The following is a 19987-nucleotide window of genomic DNA, read 5'->3' as shown; positions in this document are numbered from 1 at the left end:
ATTCATAGAAAGATGTATTTAGACGTCTTTTTGATGATTTTGAGAGATGAACTTCACTATTACCGAAGATTCATTTAACTCTTTATTTCCGTTACATTTGGATGTTATCTGTGGTGGACTATTAAGCGTACCATTTCTGCAAGTCCGTACCATTTCTCTTTGCTCTTATTAAAGCAGATACGACCAAAATAGCATCGAACCAAAAGGAGCCTCTACTAACGGTCGATTAGAGCTCAAATATCCTTGCACTGAGGAGACACTAAGGACCTTATTCGTCTGGCAAATTAATTACTGGATAAGGGCACTAGAGACAGCGAGGCGAACTTCCAAGAACTTTCCGAATGAATGTGGTTAATTTAACGGTTCTTCTTAACAGTTACACAATCTTGCAAACATTTGTTAGAAGAAGGATTATGAATACAAAGTTGCAAAGCGTTCGACGGAGAACTCTATATTTGTTCTTACAAATTGTTACGACGTGCTTTTGTTCCCTCGTGAATACTTCAAAAAGCAGAATGTTCATCTGCAATGTCAATATTAATACCAGTTATGTTAAGAGTGATCGTGTTCGTGGTGTTCGCTTCCCATGTAGGCCAGGAGTACCACGGGCGGCGAGGTCGTCGACCTGCGCTCCGGCGGACCCCGGCGTTAACTCTAGACCCTGCACTACTACATTTCTCCACTCGGGCGCACTGCACGAGTTATCCGCTCAAGTGGCTCTGCCAGATCAAATATAACGAGTTTTGCCGCTGTTTTTTATAAATTAGAAATCTTCACTTTATCGACTAAACGTACAGTTATCTGATCTCGTCTCAAATTGTTTAATTGTTGTATTAATGTGTGAACCTTGCTTCAATAGTCAGAGAAAGTAATGTTTCACGGCTAGTGTGTCCATTACTGGTGTGCGCGGCGTATGTGGCGAGTTTCAAAATTGCTGTTAACATCACGTAATGCCTTTAGCCGTTTTTAACGATTTTGCTTCAGCCGGCAAGAGCATTGTCACGATAATAGCGCCGTGCTCAATCATTGGCGGCTTTTCGGTTCTTCGACGTAATTATAGTAACATAATGGTTAAACTGCGGGTAATTGAACGGTTTTATGATAATAATATGTCCAGTTATGGTGGGCTGCGAGCCGAAGTTACAAGTTACGCGGTCACAGATCGTGATCGAGGTTAATCGAGTTATCTCAAAGATTGCTCGGCACGGGCTGCACCGAGCGACGTGACCAAATGATCACTCATTTCCTCGTTAATTGGACCCGCTGCTTGCAATTTTAGTCAAAAGGGTTCCACGGAGCGAATTGTCAGTTTTCCAATAACTGTTCCGTTCACGCGCTGCGACCTGACTGGGAGGTTCTTTTTTATTTAGATTTTGAGGTTTATCTTTCGTCACGTCATAACAGTACCTATAGGTGTTCGCTAGTGCAAAACGAGCTGAAGAATGACAACACATTTTATGTAAGTAGGTACAAAAGAAAATGACTGTATAAGTTGTGCATGCAAAAAGCACGAGGTAGCAAGTTGGCATGACTGCCGGCATCTTACTTCACTTTCTCGAGTGACCTATCACGAGGCGGTCACTAACTATGTACCACGTCCGCGGCAAATCATCGGCCGATAACAGTTTTGCATAGACATTCTACTTGACTACGCAGTAAGATATAAAAAGTTGAGGTTTCACTAAATGAAAACATCGCTGATGTCGGATCCGCCGATCAAACTTGTTTTTACTAATCGTCCGGTTTACCTTGCGTATATTTTAGGATCGATTTAGAATTCTATTTGATGAGGCTTGCATTCAATCGCCGCTTCAAAATTAGCTCCATTTGTAGTTTCACCTATTATCTATCCAAAATGGTTTAACTCATAACAACTAAATACACCTCCGGGGCTAACAATACATTGACGTCAATGCCTATTACATTAAATATACACATTTGCGTTTACATTTCTATTCTGAATGCAGTCATTTCGAGAGAAAGCTCATATTGTATTTGAAAGCACACGTAGGATTGCATAGCTTCGCAATCATGCATGCTACATGGCGTACGGCCGTTATTATTTCACAAATGAGAAAAGTTTGTTGTTTCTATTATTCTGATACGAAAACTGAGATAAAAGAAAGAGGGGGATATCCAAAGTTTATAAGTTCGTAAACAATTGACATATCTTTGGAATCCACGTATTTGTCGTGCCCATTGCAGTGACACGTAACTAAGTAACGAGGTTAGGCAGCAAGCCAACGTGTGGTCGGACAATAGTTGGGGTGTGAGTACCGCACATGGCTGCATACACACAGTTATAGTATTAGTAGTTACAGAAGGTAGGACAGCGCTTCTGCATTTTACGCGACTTTCACCCGCACAAGTGTTTCTGGCACGCAGCATCTTATTGTTCGTGTACTTCGTCTTCGTACCATCGCAGTGACCGCTATTCGATATTAACATTGTTTACTTTTAGAAGGGCCGTTACGTTGTGGTTCAGAAATAACTTGTGGTTATTGTGTGTAGAAGTCAACCGTTTGCTCGGATACAAATATCAATTTCATACTTTAATTGATTCGCTTTTTAATGCGCCTAAGAAGCTCAATACAAACCTGGAATGTATGCTGAACAACGTGTTAAAAATCAGTAGACAACCGAATAACCTCCCTTAAAATATACTAAGCTCTAGGCAGTAGAGCATAGGACGTGGGAGTCACCTTGACCGATCTTGAACTATAATTTATTGCGGGTAGAAAGGAAAATTTATGACAGGACATAACATCTTCAATACAAGATTTATAATGCCGCCTATGTAAATAAGCTTGGTATCCAATGTTCCGTACTATAGCGATACTGTTAGAATATATTGACCTCTTGACCAGCAATTGCTTGCAAGTACTCGAGCCTATCTCGATTTCATACATAATGGAATTCGGTTACGCATATTATTTTCTGAGAAAGAATGTGCAGAGGGATTGATAACACGTTTATTACATCCGAGGGTCCATCAAACATTTTAATCAACGTAATTTTGTGGCACACCTGCAAGCCCACTTTATATAAAAGCTCAAATAGAACTCGACCCTTCGTAGTGTTATTTCAAGGGTTAATCCTTTGTCGCCACCTGTCACAGCTCAGGTCCGCTTATGTACTTGTTACCTGAAACCCTCTGACCTTTTTGTGAGAACAGAACGTTACATAATGTACATATTTTTATTTTAAGCCACGATTATGAAATAGCGGCTCACGAGTGCAATGTTAATGCTTTAAATGAAAGGTTGAGTTGTTTGTTTGAATTGATATTGAAACAATAAAAATTGCCTCTAAGAAAACAAAGCGCATCAATAAAATTGCAGACTGTATTTATTGTAAGTTATACTTCACTATATTTTAAACTTAACTGTTACAATGCAACATCAATAAACGTCTTGGCAGTAAAATCGTAAGTAGCGGTGCACGTGTCCACACAATACTTACAAAGTCCATTTCAACAAATAGCATAACGTATAGTGCTCTAATACAATTTATTTTGCAAAAAGAAAAATGTCTCAACATTTCAAATAACACAGCGTCTCTCGACGCGAGGATATGAAATATCGTAGCATTACTCCTGTATACCGACACGCTTGGCTTAGACAGTTATTACTCTCTGCAATTGTTACAAACTAGACGTAGAAGAATGTCAATATTACTTTACATCTAAATCAATAAGTTTTAGCAAGCGCAAATACGTAACACCGTTTCGAATATAACGTTTTTCATAATAATATGAAAATGAAAAAACGTTTATTAAAATACACAAAATTAAAACATTATTATAACTTCTATCTTACAACTACTGAGATCATTTTGCGTATTGCAAGGTTACACATTTGGTGACGTTCCGTGGTCCCCACACTAGGCAAGCCTGTATCGTGGGGTCCCATGACAGTGTATATACCATAGTAATATCTCCAGCACTAGAAAATTAAGTTAAATAAAATAAAATTTCTAATAAGACAATAAAGCTCTTTTAGCGTACATAGGTTGTAAGTTCTAGTCAGTAGTTAGAACAAACACGTATAAAAAGCTCGCAGAGGCATCGTTCCATGACGTGGCACATCCGCGCGACTGCTCTCACGTCACCCGACACCTTGTTCAAGCAGCTCCCAGCCACAGGAGCATACAAACTTCACTACGTGTCCCTATGTATGTAGCTATGTAGTTCTACGTACTGTATCAATGGAGCTGCGGTTTCCTGTCTACTAACCTGCTTTAGATTTGAATGAAACGCGCTCAAAGCTGCTGTTTGATCAGACTTACTTTGATACGGTAGAGCTATGTACGTTTGGTAGATTTATGCAATGTAGATACTTGGGATTGACAATAAGTGTTACACTTAATAAGTGTTTGTTGCTTTACATGATTGTTACATAATATCATTTTAGGGTCAAGCTTATGTAGAGTTATTTGTTATGGACTAAAGAACTTTTAGAGGATACCGATGTATTTACGTCTATATAAGTAGACTGGAAGCTTAATTTCGGCAACGAACGACACACAACAACAACTCCATCAAACTTTATAGCCACTTTAAACACTAATCTAGACAGCTTTTAAAACCATCCGATTTTAACAATAACCTTTTTGTTGACAGTCAACGCAGTCGCTCGTACGAGTCGGACGATCATGAGCGTGGCGCGTGTGAGTGGTGCGAGTACGCGCTGGTCATCACGCTGGCCACGATCCTGCTCATCGGCGTCTCCGCGCTCACCATCTTCTGGGTGTTCTACTACCACGACGGCTACGCCTGGGGCGACGATGTGCCCGAGAAGCAGTTCAACCTGCATCCCACCCTTATGGTGGCAGGATTCGTTACGTTCAGCGGTTTCTGTGAGTATTTTTACCTAGCAAATTATGTAATGTATTTTGAGCGGGCAGGTCGCCTATTCATATGGTTTCAAGGGAAAACTGAACTGTAAATACAAGTTCCCTTGGGCTCTGTGATTATATCCTCCTTGATGAACCCGTGGACTATGAATTATTTTCTTGTGTGTGGATGGATACAAACATCACGCCTTCTTCCCATAGGTGAAGAAAGACCACATAACGTGGATGTGGCTGGCTATAAATGATTTCCACCTTAAAGTACTCTCATCACTGTTTTCATTTTTTTATTGAACGGGTCTTCAGCAAACGACAGATTCAAAAATAAAATATAACATTACTAACGATGTTGTCTCCAGCCGTGCTGCTGTACCGCATCTGCCGGTGCTTTAGGCGCATATACGTGAAGTTGCTCCACGCCATCTTCCACGCACTGGCGTTCCCTTGCATCGTGATCGGGTTCCTGGCCGTACTCGACTACCACAACAAGAAAGGCATCAACAACTTCTACTCGCTACATAGCTGGATCGGCTTTGTTGCTATGGGACTGTTTGGAATACAGGTACATACCTATTACCTTAATAAGTAGCTCGATTCTCTAACACTATCGACTATCGGAAACCGACTAGCTAGTAGCTATCGAGATTTTTTTTATGAATATCTGATTAATGCCTCGGGCGCCGCAGGAACTATTTTTGGCTGGACATTTTAAAATGTCAAGCTTTCCATACTAGACAGTACCTACCGACTGTTGAGAATCGCGCTATTCATCACATCATTTATTAAGTACTTTGTGTAGTGATTTCATTTGTGTATTGACACGTATTATAAAAACTTAAGACGCAAAAGTTCACTAAATTGCTCCTATTTTAAAATGTAGAGTCAGTCAAAGAACTGGCGTAAAAAGAGTTTGCATCTGATTACGATTCAGGATTGTTTCTTTAAATTACGTCAGTTTCGTTGAGCGCTGGCAAATTCTTGAAAGTAATTGTGATGATTAAGTAAACAGTACTGGGAGTAAACTTTGTACCGACGATTTTAACAGTATTGGGGAAAATGGATCTGGACTTTAAGTTAATCAGGAGTAGTAAGCTGGGCGCTATTCCTTAAAATAGTTTATTTTATCAAGCAATCCCCTTCGTAACGTCTTCTTTTTTCAATAAATGTTATTGACCAGTATTTACGTTACAATAAGTTCGATAGCGTTACAGTAACTAAGAAGTTTTCCAGCATTTTATCGTACTTAATCTGACCTAGTCTGCTGAAGGTTTCATCAAAATTCAATTTTAAACTCCTATCGGATATTGAAAGTTACTAGCGTAAAAATAGCGCCTACGGAGCGTTTAAAGCTTTTAAAACGCTCGGATTTAATTGCATTTGGCACCGATACTTCGAGATCCTTCATAAGTAAAACAAAATTATCGCAGTAATAAAGTTTAAGTAGTACTGCCGATAAGCCCACGGTTTAACGCTTACGTTAACGACAGTATGCGATAAGGTAATCGTGTGATCAAATGGTGATTGATATTAATTAGTTATCTCATATTGATGGTATGTAGTCATCAGTATTAGATGCTTGTTGAGTGTTCATGTAATTTAACGATGTACGCACGTAGGAATTACGGCTATCATAATTTTAGCTCAGGCATAAAGGTCGAAAAGGAGATATCGATTACTACTCGTATTCGGTAAGGGATGGAGGAAAAATGTTATCGAGAACCTAAAAATAAATCAACCGATAAAATAAATAAGATTTTTCTTATTATACCTACATGTTACAAGAAAAGCAATATTTGACGAATACAAACTTAAACTTTGTAACACACTTTACAATTGTATTGATAGTATTATCTGTGTTATTTCCCCAGTACGCTGTCGGCTTCTTCAGCTTCCTGCTGTTGTTGATCTGCAATAAGGGAACGGCTGGTTTCCGTGCTTCTCTGGTGCCAGTCCACGCCGCCTTCGGAATCCTCACCTTCGTACTTGGAGTCGCCGCTTGCCTCACCGGACTTACTGAAAAGGCCATCTTCACTCTTGGGTACGTTCAAACACATTTCAAATCCACGTCACATTCTTTTGCAAACTTATATTTTATTTTGAAGCATTTTAAATCAGTTATGTTATCCACTGTATGTTGGTCACGAGCATGCTCAATTTGATTAATATAACGTTCAATTATTGCACCTGCAATTTATGTATGTCGCGCACATACACATTGTTTGTTTACTGTCAGCATGTGATTAGTCCTTGCGTTTGTACTGTCTTGTATGCTTGTGTGAGTTGCTTGTAAGTGTATGTGTTCACAGCGGGGATCGGTACAGCGGGATGGTGGACGAAGGCATTATCATCAACGCGATCGGCGTCGCCATGATCGTCATTCTCGCCGTCGTCATTTATATCACGTCCAGGGACAAGTTCCGCAGGCCGGAGTCCCGCGACCAGCACATAAGGGCTTCAGTAGACCTCTAGATTTATAAGCTACACTAGATTACAGAGCTATTGATTTATAACTTCAAAGAGTCCCTTTCGGAATGTCTAAGTATTTTTCCGGGATAAATATTTCTGCTGAAAAACGTGACTACGCGAAAATAATTTAGATTTTGTTACTCGACGATTTAGGCCATAAGTTAGTTAGGTAAAGTATAGGTAGTTATGTAAAATATATAATTTAATTTTAAGTAGGTACCTATTTTAGTAAATCAATAGCTTTGATATCTGAACACATACGATCAAATAAATAATGTAAAACTTTCTGAATATTGATGAATCTGCATCTTGCATTTTTATAGTTTGTTATAAATATAGTAAGAGTGAATGTTTGCCGTTCAAAAGTTATAATTCAATCGCTGTTTTGTTCTGAGATTACCTTTGGATAGAGTAAAAAGACACTGACAGAAAAATTCATGTTATAAAATATTTTTTTTTACAAAATGAAGAACAGATGCGAGGCTTTACTGTATCAGCTTTGATCTGTATCAGATCAAAATAACTTAGGCGTTAAGTTAATAGACATAGTTAGGTACATTATATAAGACTCCCTGTATTGTTGTTGCATTATAAATAAATTAAGTTACAGATTAAATCATAATTTTATTTAATTATTCAGGTATTGTATTTTGTTTGTATGCCTTGCTTTTTGTGCTTGACACCTGACAACGCTTTATCACTGCATGGTTTGGGTTCATAATCTACTATGTATTTTAAGCATGCTGTTTAAATAAAGCTCGTTTTGAGTACTTTTTATATTAATTATTGTGTACATACGCGTATTCATAAGCAGTAAAAGCTTATGATTTTCACAATAAGTATATGTAATATGCCAAACTCAACGTGTTGTTTGTAAAACCGCGAGGACAATAGCACTAATTTGTTCGCATTTTTCCATTCCATTCCACGCGTATCTACATAATAATGTCTTATTCTGTAATACGTTGACCCACTAACCTAAATTGACTGATTTCTTATTTTATGGTGATCTTATATAACTTACTAATCCGTACAATTTATTTCTACAGGATATATTTCTTTATACATCGGTTTAATATTTATTTTGTAGCAAAACTCTTTAGAGTTTCAAATTCATACATGAATCCAACTTTCCATTGCAGTAGAAAATCCTTCTCATTTAACACAGTCTAACATAGAGTTGAAACAGGATAAAGCGCCGAATAAATTGGGCTTTATTTTTCTATGGATTTTATATCACTATAATACTTGAACTAACCCGGGGCATGCGGTGTGCAGGAGCGAGGGGTACGCGACGCTGTCCAACGAGGCGATCGTGATCAACGCCATCGGCATGTCTGTGGTGGCCGTGGCCATCGTGGTGCTGTACACGGTCCGCGGCACCGGCGGCTACCGCCTGCGCAAGGTCGCCGCGCAGCACCCCAGCTAAACACCCGGCTCAAATACAACAGCCGTAGCAATAATTCATCAGTTTGGTGACAAATTCTTACAGATTGACGGGTGTGAAATGCCATAATTTGTTTTGACTACTATACTTTGATATAAAATAACTACATTAAAAATACGAAACTATAGCGATGTTATAGCAGAGTTAATTTCTATTCAAAGTCAAACCACCTTCTTAATGTCATGTGCATAAATCATTATGCGAGAAAACAAAAATACTTTAAATTCATCACACCCGTCAATCTTTCATGGACAGGTAAATATTTTCAGGGTCCTTTTTGCAAAGATTCGACACAACGATTTGTTTCAGCGCGTTAGTGACATGAAAAGTTAAAATCAATTAGTCTTCAGGAATTATTGCAAGGGCAAAGTAAAACATATGATATGATGGCTGTCATTTGGGGATTTATGGACAAGTCGAATCAATGGGTCGTGAGCAGTTTTGATCGAGATATTTGTCACCAAACGATAATCTACCGTAAGTTCGTTTTTATGCTCGATCGCGCGAGAACACCATGACTGTGGACTACTAGTAATATCATAAGCATAAAATCGAATAATATAATAATTCTTCCAGTTTCATTATTAAGCGATTTCCTAACGCATTAAAAGACAAAACTATTTATTCCCCGAACATACTCCACCAGTGTTTAAAGGAGTTATTATATTATAATTCAATTAAAGAATATAATTATATTGTTTAGCTCAATTTGTTAACTTTAGGTTATACAAATTCTATTGTGGTGACATTATTATCTATTATTATTGTTCTTGGGGTTGTGCGTTGTTCCATTTTGAAATCTTTAGATAAAATTATGGGTGAGTTGATTCCGTCTTAGTCAAAATTAATTCGACTGATATTGGAAGTGTAGTCGTTTTCATTTCTTTGCTAATTATAAACAGCGTTATGTAAGTACCTAGCTATTATAAGCTAATAATGGAAGCAGTTAACGAACATTAATTATAATTGAATTGGAGATGAAGGAACTTTATATTCTGCTATGAAGAAATGTATCAAAGTAGTCAGAGACGCATTCATTTCCATTTCAACTTTGTACTCGCTGTTCTGTGGTAACATTATAATTATTAGCGTACTAGAGTTAGGTGAGTGCTCGCCGTGTAAGCTAACTGTGGAACGAAATAAACGTATGCTACGGATTGTCAACACATAATCACTAAAATAACAGAATAAACAAGTTGTTTTGTTTATACAAGTTTCCAAACGAAAGTCAGAGGCCATACACATAGATACTTTTTTGGTATCTTACTAAACCTACGTAGGGTTGAATAGATAAGATATATTAGATGTAACTTGTATATAAATTTTAATCTAATTTAATGTAATGTGCGAGTGTTCGATAGATGTAGAATGTGATGGAGTAGTAGCAAAATACAATTTAAATATTTATGATGATCAGTAAAATATATCTTCCTATATTCAAATACAAAAGAAAACAATAAATCGTTTAGATCGGCGCTCAACACATTTCTAAAGTTTTCATTAGAATAATAAATATAAACACCAACTTTCTCTTTTATACATATTTAGAAATAAAAGATTATCATTTCTAATGAAAACTAGAGAAGTATATAAAATTTAAATGAATGCTGGACACCGTTAACATGAACATAATATAATATAATAATGCTACATATTGTATAAGACAAGTGTTCATCCAAGTTGCCAAATTGTGTGTAAAGTGGAGTGGTCATACGTTCATATGTTTGTTATAATCAATTATTACTGCGTATTACATAATACAAGTAGCATGTTTATCTATAATTGTAGGATAATGCTCAACGTGTTTCATTTTATACGAGGGGTACCGATACCGACGCGTTCTTTTACTTCCATTATATGATAAACTAAATGTAAGAATTCAATTTTATAAAATTGCATTCCATGTAAGCATTCGACGTGTTTTAACATTCTTTGATGAATATACAATCAGTACTAAGACTGCATTCATAAGTAGGTCCTTTTGTATTCAATTACAGGATTTGCTATGAGTTTTGCAAATAATATTTACAAATTTTAAAATATTTCTAGTTTTTGTGGATCCCTTTCAAAAGCTGGGGCCAAGTTTTTATATTATTATATATTCCCCATTTGTATAGTCGAGTCAGATTTTGTTACAGTTTTTACTGTTTATTAGTGACAAAGTTTATTCACAATTTTATATCAAACTCTATGGAATTCGAAGCTCCTATTTAATTTGAAGATGCACTAAGAGATTTAAATATGGTACCTGCTTATTAATGTAATAGTTAAGGATATAGTAACGATAAATTATTTCCGTTGTATTCATAGATATGTTGCGAATGATAGTTAAGTTTCATACTATTTCCAATTGTAATTATTTTCAACATTGGAATATAATTTCACATACTAAGTTATGTTGATTGCAGTTATATTGGTTAAAATATGAATTTTATCACTGTTTTACATTTTGAAATATTTATACGGCATTCATAAGGTACATTAAATACTTGTAATAATTATGAGTTGTTTCATTTCTGGACGAAATCATACCCCGACTACTTTCCTCTATTTATCCCGCTCATACTTTATTTCTAAAAAATTCTAAAACACTACTGGGAATTTCTCTACCCTTAGAGCTCAGTGAACATAGGAATTGCAATAAAGTTAAGAAGGTAAGTTAGTTGAAAAACAGTAATAATTTAGAACATCATTTATTTATGTATTTGACAACCTCCACTCTAAATATCAATAATAAAGAGCTTCATATAATAAATACTTATTTATAGATAGTTGCGCAAAGAAGCTAATGAGACAATAATATTTGAAACATTAATTGTTTTCTTATATTTTAACGAGAACAATGGAGCAGTTTAGATTTGTCCGAAAGCACTTTTGGCTTTGAGCTTAAATTAAGAAAAATACCTTAGAAACAGGTTACTGTGATGTCATAAGTCTAGCTATCAGGAAACTTTACATCGTAATAGTTGCCAGTTGAAATATCATCATCATCATTGGCCTGTGTCCATCTATTGCAGATGATTCAGGTGGCGTCAGATAGAGGAATATTTGTCACAAAGTAGCATCAGTTGAAATATAATCCTATTAATTTTTCGGAACTTAATAAATTCTAATTTGTGCAGAATCGATGTCGATTCTTTGCGACTAAAGTAACCTGCTTCTTTAGCACTATTTTTACGTAATGATCTAAATACAATGGCCGCTTTTAACTCATCAAAATAATGTTGCCAACACTTAAAATTACATTGACGATTGGGGCTTTGACTAGGATACATCATCAGCTGATTGTCCATCCACTTACTATCCTAAACAAGTACAACTTAACACTGAACCAATCAGCAGTTTTAAGATCATATCTTTCGCATGACGATATAATAAGCGACTCTTTATATAATTTATCGATATAAACAATTTAATACAAAAAATTATTTTAAAATTTCATAAATTTGGCTTCGATTTGAGCACCTCTGAGCCGAAACAAGACAAATATTACATCTCACTTAAATTTTTGGTTTAGGCCAACATCGTAATATACATCAATGTAAATAACTTTTAAATAGAAATAGACAATGTAAATCTTATGATTGTTAACAATTTGTTCAGTTTTTAGAACAACATTTATTCGGAAACTACAATAATTTGTGCAAACGAACGTGTCGTGATCATGCATTTATAACTACTTTCTAAGGAATATTTATAATATTTTCCTACTGACACCCTGAAATGTTGGTCGATGATGAAATACATTAACATGAGGATAGACTAAACAATTATAACTTTATAATAAATAGTATATTCGAGCCAATACAAACATGCCAACTACGTGTAGTCATTTTATCTGACTCTCTCGCTCTACACATTGCCGCATCCCTATAATTTTGTGTATAACATTGGTCGCACGTTTGTAATGGTCCGAGTATAATTGTACACACATAGGCGGCGATAAATTCCAATACACTATTATTACCAGAAATTTGAAAATTATTTGACACAGTGATTAATTGAATACGTATAACAATTTGATGCCAAGTTCATTATATCTAAATGATTTATTATGAGAAATATTGCTTGTTTTGAGTTGAAAAGAGAGAGTAGATCGAGAAAAATATACTTTTTATATTAATAAAATACAGATTATTTGTCAAATTATAGCCGCCTATGCCATGTTTTCATATTTATATGAAAGTATAATAATTTCTATTATAACATCGTGATTTGAAAGTTTGATTAAACATTCTAAAATATACTATCAAAGTTTAAAGACAGCAGTATTTTTTTTATTTGATTTTACATCATTAATGATTGTTGACTAGAAAAATATTTTTTGTTTTATTTCATAAGTACGTATGCATGTAACAGGGATATAATAATTTTAAATTACTTTCGACAAAATTAGGCCCAATTACAAACTATATACACTTAGAATCCTCATAAGACTTAAATAAATGCAACATATAATAATATAATACTTGACATGATATTTAAATAAGATAAAATACAAATAAAATCACAAGATTGCACGAGTATTGTTCATAGTAATTAGATATCAATAACAAGTAACTTGATATCGACGTAATATCTAGCTGCCGTTCACAAAATATATTTAATACCAACTCAAATAATATTATAATTATTCATGTTGAGAACACTAACCGTAAAACCTTACTGTGTAGAGAGCCATCTATTGAAAATACTGCGTAAACAAAGTGACGTATTGGCACAGTAAGACCTCAGACCATTGGATTATTTAAATAAAAGAAGCTCAGTCTCACTGTTTTTGAATATGTATCAGTAAGCTTATTAAGTAAAATATTGACAGTTATTTTCAGAGATTTGCTGTCACTCTATCTTTTGGATAGGTTATCCAACACATATAAATGAGCAGTGAAACTGACTATAAGTCTATTATTAGTTGCTAATAATGCATATGCAGTGCAATTATTTGTTGAGTAACAAAATGCATGCAATGCATGGGAAACCTCACATAAAGTAAGTATAGTGCGATGGCACCTATGGTCATGGATCAACTCAACAGTAAACATATCTCGAAAAACGTAAAGCTTGTTTCCTTACTTCACTTTAAATAAAACAATACCAGAATTTGTCAAGTAACATATACGACATACAAAAAATGATTAAAAAATTAACTATTTACATTAGGCCGACATGCTCACAAATGCTTACAGCGGAATGTAAAAATAAATACATGCACATTTCTGGATCGGACATACGTTAAAGCATTTAATTGACTGTTCAATGAGCATACTGCATGAGGAATTTCTAATCTTTGGTGTAAAATGGCAAGACGAGTCGAATGATACATGTGCTGTTCTGTACTTGAGAATAGCCCCTTTTGAAATACTCTTGAAATAAATAGCTATAGAAGAGATTTAACATACATTCAAATACTTTGTTAGACCAAAAAAAGTGCAGTATTCATACTAAATTATGTAAGAATATTATGCACAAACTTTTTATGGCAATTTTATCTATTTCTTTCCAAATATCACGATGTTTTTCTTTATGAATGTATGTAAGAAGAGGGCTTCCTAGTACAGGTATACTTATATTTATAAGGAGACCCCTTCACTTGTATAATTAAAGGAATGCTTGTTGAAGAAATACATTTTATATACCAAAAAGAGCTATCCCAAGCACACACCACATCAATAAGGATGATATACGAAATTATAGAATATTACACACTATTCAACTCAACGTTAAACTGAATCAAATATTCAACTAATACATTTAAATGCAGTGTAAATACTGTTTTTTACTTACAAGAAGTATACGGGTTTATTAAATTTAGTATAAATAGATGATCTATTACATCCTAATAATTGTGTTTAACCTTATAACTTCAAAATACGTTGACAAGTATCGATGGAGTATTTATTTGAAATATACGCAATTTATAGAAATACTGTAATATTTTAAAGATGTAAATGTGTCTGTATGTCATGCAAAATATACTACTAGTTGTGCAACAGCTTAAAACTACGTAATAATGAGGAAGAATAAAACATTTTTGGCTGCAAAGCAGTTCATAACTCACTCAGTCACTTCTAAACGTTCAAACACGTATAAAGAACGATTCTTATCTCGCAACTGACGTTTAATAGGCCCATTGACTAAATGCCAGTTTTATTATTAGTCATACACAGATTTAGGCTTCCTTCCACCTCTAAATTTAAGCCCATATCTGTACCGTGGTTTTCTTTATTTGGCCCGGCACAAGAACATAATTAGCTTTACATCTCTCATCAAAGCAAAGCTACATTTGTAATCTTACTGCCTCAACTTATAAACACAGCTTTTGGCTCATAACAGCATTGCAATTAATTATTCTATAGATTGTACACCGTAACATTGAACAACATTTTTAAGACATTTCCCAAACGATAATTATATCAGTAACATCGAATCTTTCACACATTCTCACGTCCATAAAGTTGCCAGACCAAATATTTAATATAACTTTTTAAAGATCAATTGCATTTCTTATTACCTACACATTAATTTACGTACAAGTAAATATAATTGCAAATGTGAATTAAACAGATCAATTTAAAATAAGAAGCGATAAATTTACCTTCCTCGGTATTTCTCCTTTGCTAGGTCCGACCGCTAAGTCCTTCAATCAAATCTTTATCTTCAACTAGAGTAAAGTCAGCTCGTAGACCAGCGTTATATCACTATAGCTTGATAAACCATTGTTTTCGTCATCCGAAAATACACTTAAAATTAACCTTCTTAAGGTTTGAAATACTGTGGGAATTCGTTAGATATAGCCCGTACAAGTGCCTGGTCTTCGCGGCTGGAGTCTCCTTCCTCGCAGAAGATGCGAGCGAAGCATCGTAGCAGGTCGTCCCGGCGGTGCACGTGAGCGCCGTACTCAGTGTTGCGGATGATGCCTTGAAGAATCCTCAAGTATTGCTGGCGACGCTGTGAATGTTTACAACATTTTTGGTCATACATAGCTATATTAAATTGTTAGCTCATTGTTTTGTTGCTTATAACTTAAAGTTACCAATAATAGCAGCATTCTGATATTTAATATAAATATGAAATTTGTTTTGAAAGCACAGTCAAGTCGAGTCAAGGAACTTTTTTAATCTGAAAGTGAACAGAGTAAAAACGCAATTCGACGAGAATATGTCAAAGATTAATACATAATAATATACTTTGGTTTAAATACATTCGATTTGTGTTATACGTAATCTCTACTTACCGCGTCTCCCGGCGAAAGATCAGCCAGTTGTCTAACAATGATATCGATGGCCACTTTCACGTCGTTTGTGTAGAAATGTTCCGCAGTCTTCTTGCGGCTGAACAGATCGATCACTAGTTTCAGAACAGAATGAGCGGGTACCGGCTCATGGTCAAAAATGTGAACTGGATCCTCTGCAATATGACAATATTTTATCAGTTATCATTCAATAACACGATTTAGTTAAATTGAAGCTACTTTTGAATATTTTTATTTTCAATAAAATAGGTACAATTATAATAATTAGTTTATTAACCTAATCTGTAGTTTTTTAATAAGGTGACGACATTTGAACAGTTCAAGCGCGTTTTCGGCGACACTACAATCATTAAAAATCTATCAATAAAAAAATGTATTTCATAATTTACCTTCACGGTTAAGAAAGAGGAGTACTTTTTCACAAAACGTCTTAGCTATATCTTGCGTTTCCAAAGCGTCAAGGAGAAGATTGTCGCATGGATTTTCAAACTGCAAATTGTAGGCGAGAAGCAGCGTCAGGAACAAATCAGGAATTTGCTCGTCCACGTCCGTCTCAGGCGGATTTTCTATTAGTTCCAATAGAAACTGTGCAAACTCCACACCCAATTGTTCTGAAATAATTGAAAAAATTAATTATGAAATCCATCTCGTAATAAGGCTTCAAAAATATTAGATGAATACAAAAGTGTTTTAGGAAATATTACACAATATAATTTTAGCTATTTTGTAGGATTCGACATTATACCAATATGGAATACCATACATTTTCTTACCGGGAATATTAGATGAAGTACATGGGAATTTGAACATTTTAGTTATTCTGTAGGACTTGGCACTACAACAATATGGAACACCTTACATTTTGTACGCTGAAATATAGGATGTGGTACAAATGTTATGTTGATAGTTACCGAAGTGCGTGATGGGCAGGCTGTCGCCCATGGACAGCACCATGGAGAGCAGCAGCGCGGAGTGCGACAGGCGGCTGACGGCGCGCGGGTTGTCGCGCATGTCGCGCGCGATCTCGGCCGGCAGCGCCGACAGCGCCAGCGTGGCCAGCGCCGTGCGCTCCAGCCCGCACATCACGCCGAACGCCTGAATCCACACACGTACTATAATCGTGTAAGCTCGCCACCACATTGGTTCGGTTCGACCCACGCGCAATTATCGCACACATACACATGTATGTTTTGGAATCGCGTACACATATAAAGGGTCTAGCGATCTGTTTTGTGTAAAGTTTCAGTAAAATGAAAATATTTAGATATACTGTTGTTCTACTGTTACTGACGTTCATTGCAAGATCTTCATTGTTATTCAATCATACTTGTGTTGGTAATATAACAAGTAATAATTACCTGAAGAAGGAGTTGTCGTAACGGCCACCTAGTTTCCATCTGATAGTACTGTACTAAGGTAGTCACGTAAGCATACTTGTGACTGCTCAATACATGCTGTGAAATGTTTACATCTGCATTTGACTGTAAAAATAAAATTATGTTTATGTAATGTATGATATGTAAAAATAAATAATAAAATAATCTTAAATATCCCCACTGAAAGAAATTTATATTAATTCTTAAATAGCCTATACTGTCCCATTGTTGGGTAAAGATCCCCTCCTAAACATATTAACCATATAATTAATATAATATATCATGAGTATCAGTATTTGATCTTAATGAATAAATGATTCTAGTTTGAATCCATTGGATTAAGAGTAGGTTTAATGAATAAGAAGTTTCTTACCATGACAGAAATCAACTCTAGTAGCTGTGTTTGTATATCATGGGCATCATCATGTAGAGCCCAGCCCCTCTGTTGGGCATCATTAGCTGCCTTAGACAGGGCATTCAGTGCAGTCATCATGCGGAGAGCATCTGGTGCTGCATCAATTGCATTCTTAGGACAAGTGATGTTACTGTTTGCTTCACGTAACAGAGCATCTATGATGGATCTGGCTGCACCACCTGGAAGGAACTCCTGCAAAGAAATAAAATTTGTAGTAATGTAATAAACTTAATACACCAGGTAAATATTTTTTTTAAATGGTCATCAACAATTTTAGAAGCGTGCTAATAATCTTGGATATAAGATCCAATAACATTGATCAACAAGGAATTTATAACTCAATATAAATAGGTAAAATCTACCAATAGTTCCTTTACAACAGTCTTATGACGGAGGTATTGAAGGGTTGGAGCTTGTATCTCATCCATTACATTACTGATATTAAACTTCAGAGATTTTGAACTAAGCAAGAGACTTAATTAAGTAGCAAGTATTACACATTGTGCAACCCACAGTGCCAGTACATACAAAATATCACTCCAGTAAGCCTGAATGTATAGGTAAAGGTGTAGGAGAAGTAGCCATCTTTCATTTTAAACAATGTTAGTCTCACTTAATAGAAGGTTATTATACCATTTCTCAGGCACCACCAAAATCTAGGGTAATATTAAGAAACATTTAAATACAAGTTAGTGCTTTTAGTTCCAAAAAAACATTGTAAAGAATAAATAAAAAAAAATATCTTACCCTCAATGATATCAATACAGTTTCAACAGCTACTTTGGACATGTCATGGCTGAGCTGTGTTTCTTTTCTAACTGCTTGGACTATCTCGTAGATAGCATTGGGCTTGATGCTCTCACTGCTGTCCTGACTATCGTCCTGATTGTCTGTATCCGAGGATACCTGGTTTGAAGACAACTTAGCAATGTTTGTTTTCACTCGGTTCTCTTCGCACTCTGGGAATAGAAAAGCCTGTGATAAGAGCTATTCAATAATTAACAAATACTATAAATACAACAACACACAAACAAATATTTTCTATTTTTTGGTTTATCTTACCTTTAGGGATATTATTGACTGGTTTTGTTGGGGAGGTTTCCCTCTCTTCAGTGATATGTTGTTGAGAGACTACCGGGCGCAAATCAAACGATGGAGATACTCCATTAGGTGGAGTGTTATCATCTAGTCTCGGAGGAGGCTTAGGCGCCGGGGCCTTTTTAGCTGGAGGCTTCATATTCATCTGCAGTTGCTTCTTCTTTTCACTTAACTTGCTTAATAATTCTTGCTTTTGCGACATTGTATTGCTCTCACTTATATTCTTTATACAGTCATTTAAGAATCCTACATAGAATTCCGGCTCAACCTGTTACAAATATGAACAAATTAATACTGACACAAGACCTCAGGATAAGTGGTTATAATTGTAGTAATGAATTCGGCCAGTTACCTTGACTGCAGCGACGTAATTCGAGGGCACGAAGCCAACTTGTCCTTTTCTATTAGCAACATGCCACCAATTCCGCTGTTTAGCGTTACTCTGCTGCAGGAAGAAAAATTCACCTTCACAGAAGCTCAGCGTCTTAGTCAACGTAGCCTCGAAGTCATAGAGCGCTTTCAGCATTTCAGAATCATCTGAAAACCATTATAATCTGAATTGTAGCAGCATCCACACCCAACTATTATTATAGTAAAATAATATGAATTTATCCTCACCAAGAGTATTTTGTCCGTCGCCCATGGTGGCAAATCAATGAATTCAATAACTTTGACTAACCACGACTATGTCATTCAATACATTGATGTTTATTTCTCCTAAATAAGATTCTTTTTAGATCCGCATAGAACTCTCAAGACATAACAAATCAATTTTCGTGTTGACAGATGACAGGATTCTGACAGAACAATTTTTATTACAGATTATTTGGAAATGGGTCAATCTAGCCCACTGTTCTAACAGTACGGTATACTTTATTTTTCATATTATTATAATGTAGATGCTTTCGTTTTGGGACTCCGGCTCCACATCATAAGGACAGAAAAATCGTTTTATTTGCTTATATTCTGTACTGTTATGGTTAATAGCAAAATTAGAATTGTCGTCGCCAGGTCAACTAGGTTATCTTCAGAGTTTAATGAATGTCTATTTCACGCTGGACCAAGAAAATCCCCTGAATAAA

General features: G+C 35.6%; 2 protein-coding genes across 5 annotated transcripts in view; one reads left to right on the top strand and one right to left on the bottom strand.

Moving 5' to 3' along the window:
* Positions 1-11265, top strand: part of LOC142972458 (plasma membrane ascorbate-dependent reductase CYBRD1-like) — a 63355-nt gene extending 52090 nt beyond the window's left edge. For 3 of the 4 annotated variants that reach the window (XM_076113599.1, XM_076113602.1, XM_076113601.1), the window contains 4 exons: positions 4622-4857; positions 5211-5413; positions 6720-6889; positions 7158-7956. In XM_076113599.1, the coding sequence (XP_075969714.1) occupies positions 4622-4857; positions 5211-5413; positions 6720-6889; positions 7158-7320 (772 nt within the window). In that variant the 3' untranslated portion in view covers positions 7321-7956. Of the gene's footprint in view, positions 1-4621; positions 4858-5210; positions 5414-6719; positions 6890-7157; positions 7957-8595 lie in introns of those variants that run through there. The other variant, XM_076113600.1, reaches the window with a different exon arrangement.
* Positions 11266-11441: 176 nt separating this feature from the next.
* LOC142972456 (NCK-interacting protein with SH3 domain) lies at positions 11442-19672 on the bottom strand. The gene is made up of 10 exons (XM_076113598.1): positions 19524-19672; positions 19258-19442; positions 18870-19173; positions 18555-18766; positions 17766-17999; positions 17375-17497; positions 16928-17111; positions 16406-16627; positions 15999-16171; positions 11442-15712 (listed from the first exon to the last, which is right to left on the bottom strand). The coding sequence occupies exons 1-10, from the start codon at positions 19546-19548 to the stop codon at positions 15521-15523; spliced, it is 1854 nt and encodes a 617-aa protein (XP_075969713.1). The 5' UTR covers positions 19549-19672; the 3' UTR covers positions 11442-15520.
* Between the last annotated feature and the right edge of the window lie 315 nt (positions 19673-19987).

Source organism: Anticarsia gemmatalis, chromosome 4, assembly GCF_050436995.1.
Source record: "Anticarsia gemmatalis isolate Benzon Research Colony breed Stoneville strain chromosome 4, ilAntGemm2 primary, whole genome shotgun sequence".
Classification (NCBI taxonomy): Eukaryota; Metazoa; Arthropoda; class Insecta; order Lepidoptera; family Erebidae; genus Anticarsia; species Anticarsia gemmatalis.
Note: the sequence above shows the minus strand (reverse complement) of the source record. Positions and strands in the feature narration are given on the sequence as shown.

Coding starts and splice junctions, on each gene's coding strand:
- LOC142972456 (XM_076113598.1), bottom strand. CDS start 19,548: ATGGGCGACGGACAAAATACTCTTG. Junction 17,112..17,374: donor TACGACAACTCCTTCTTCAG/GTAATTATTACT, acceptor GTGTGGATTCAG/GCGTTCGGCGTGATGTGCGG. Junction 15,713..15,998: donor ATCTTTCGCCGGGAGACGCG/GTAAGTAGAGAT, acceptor AAACATTCACAG/CGTCGCCAGCAATACTTGAG.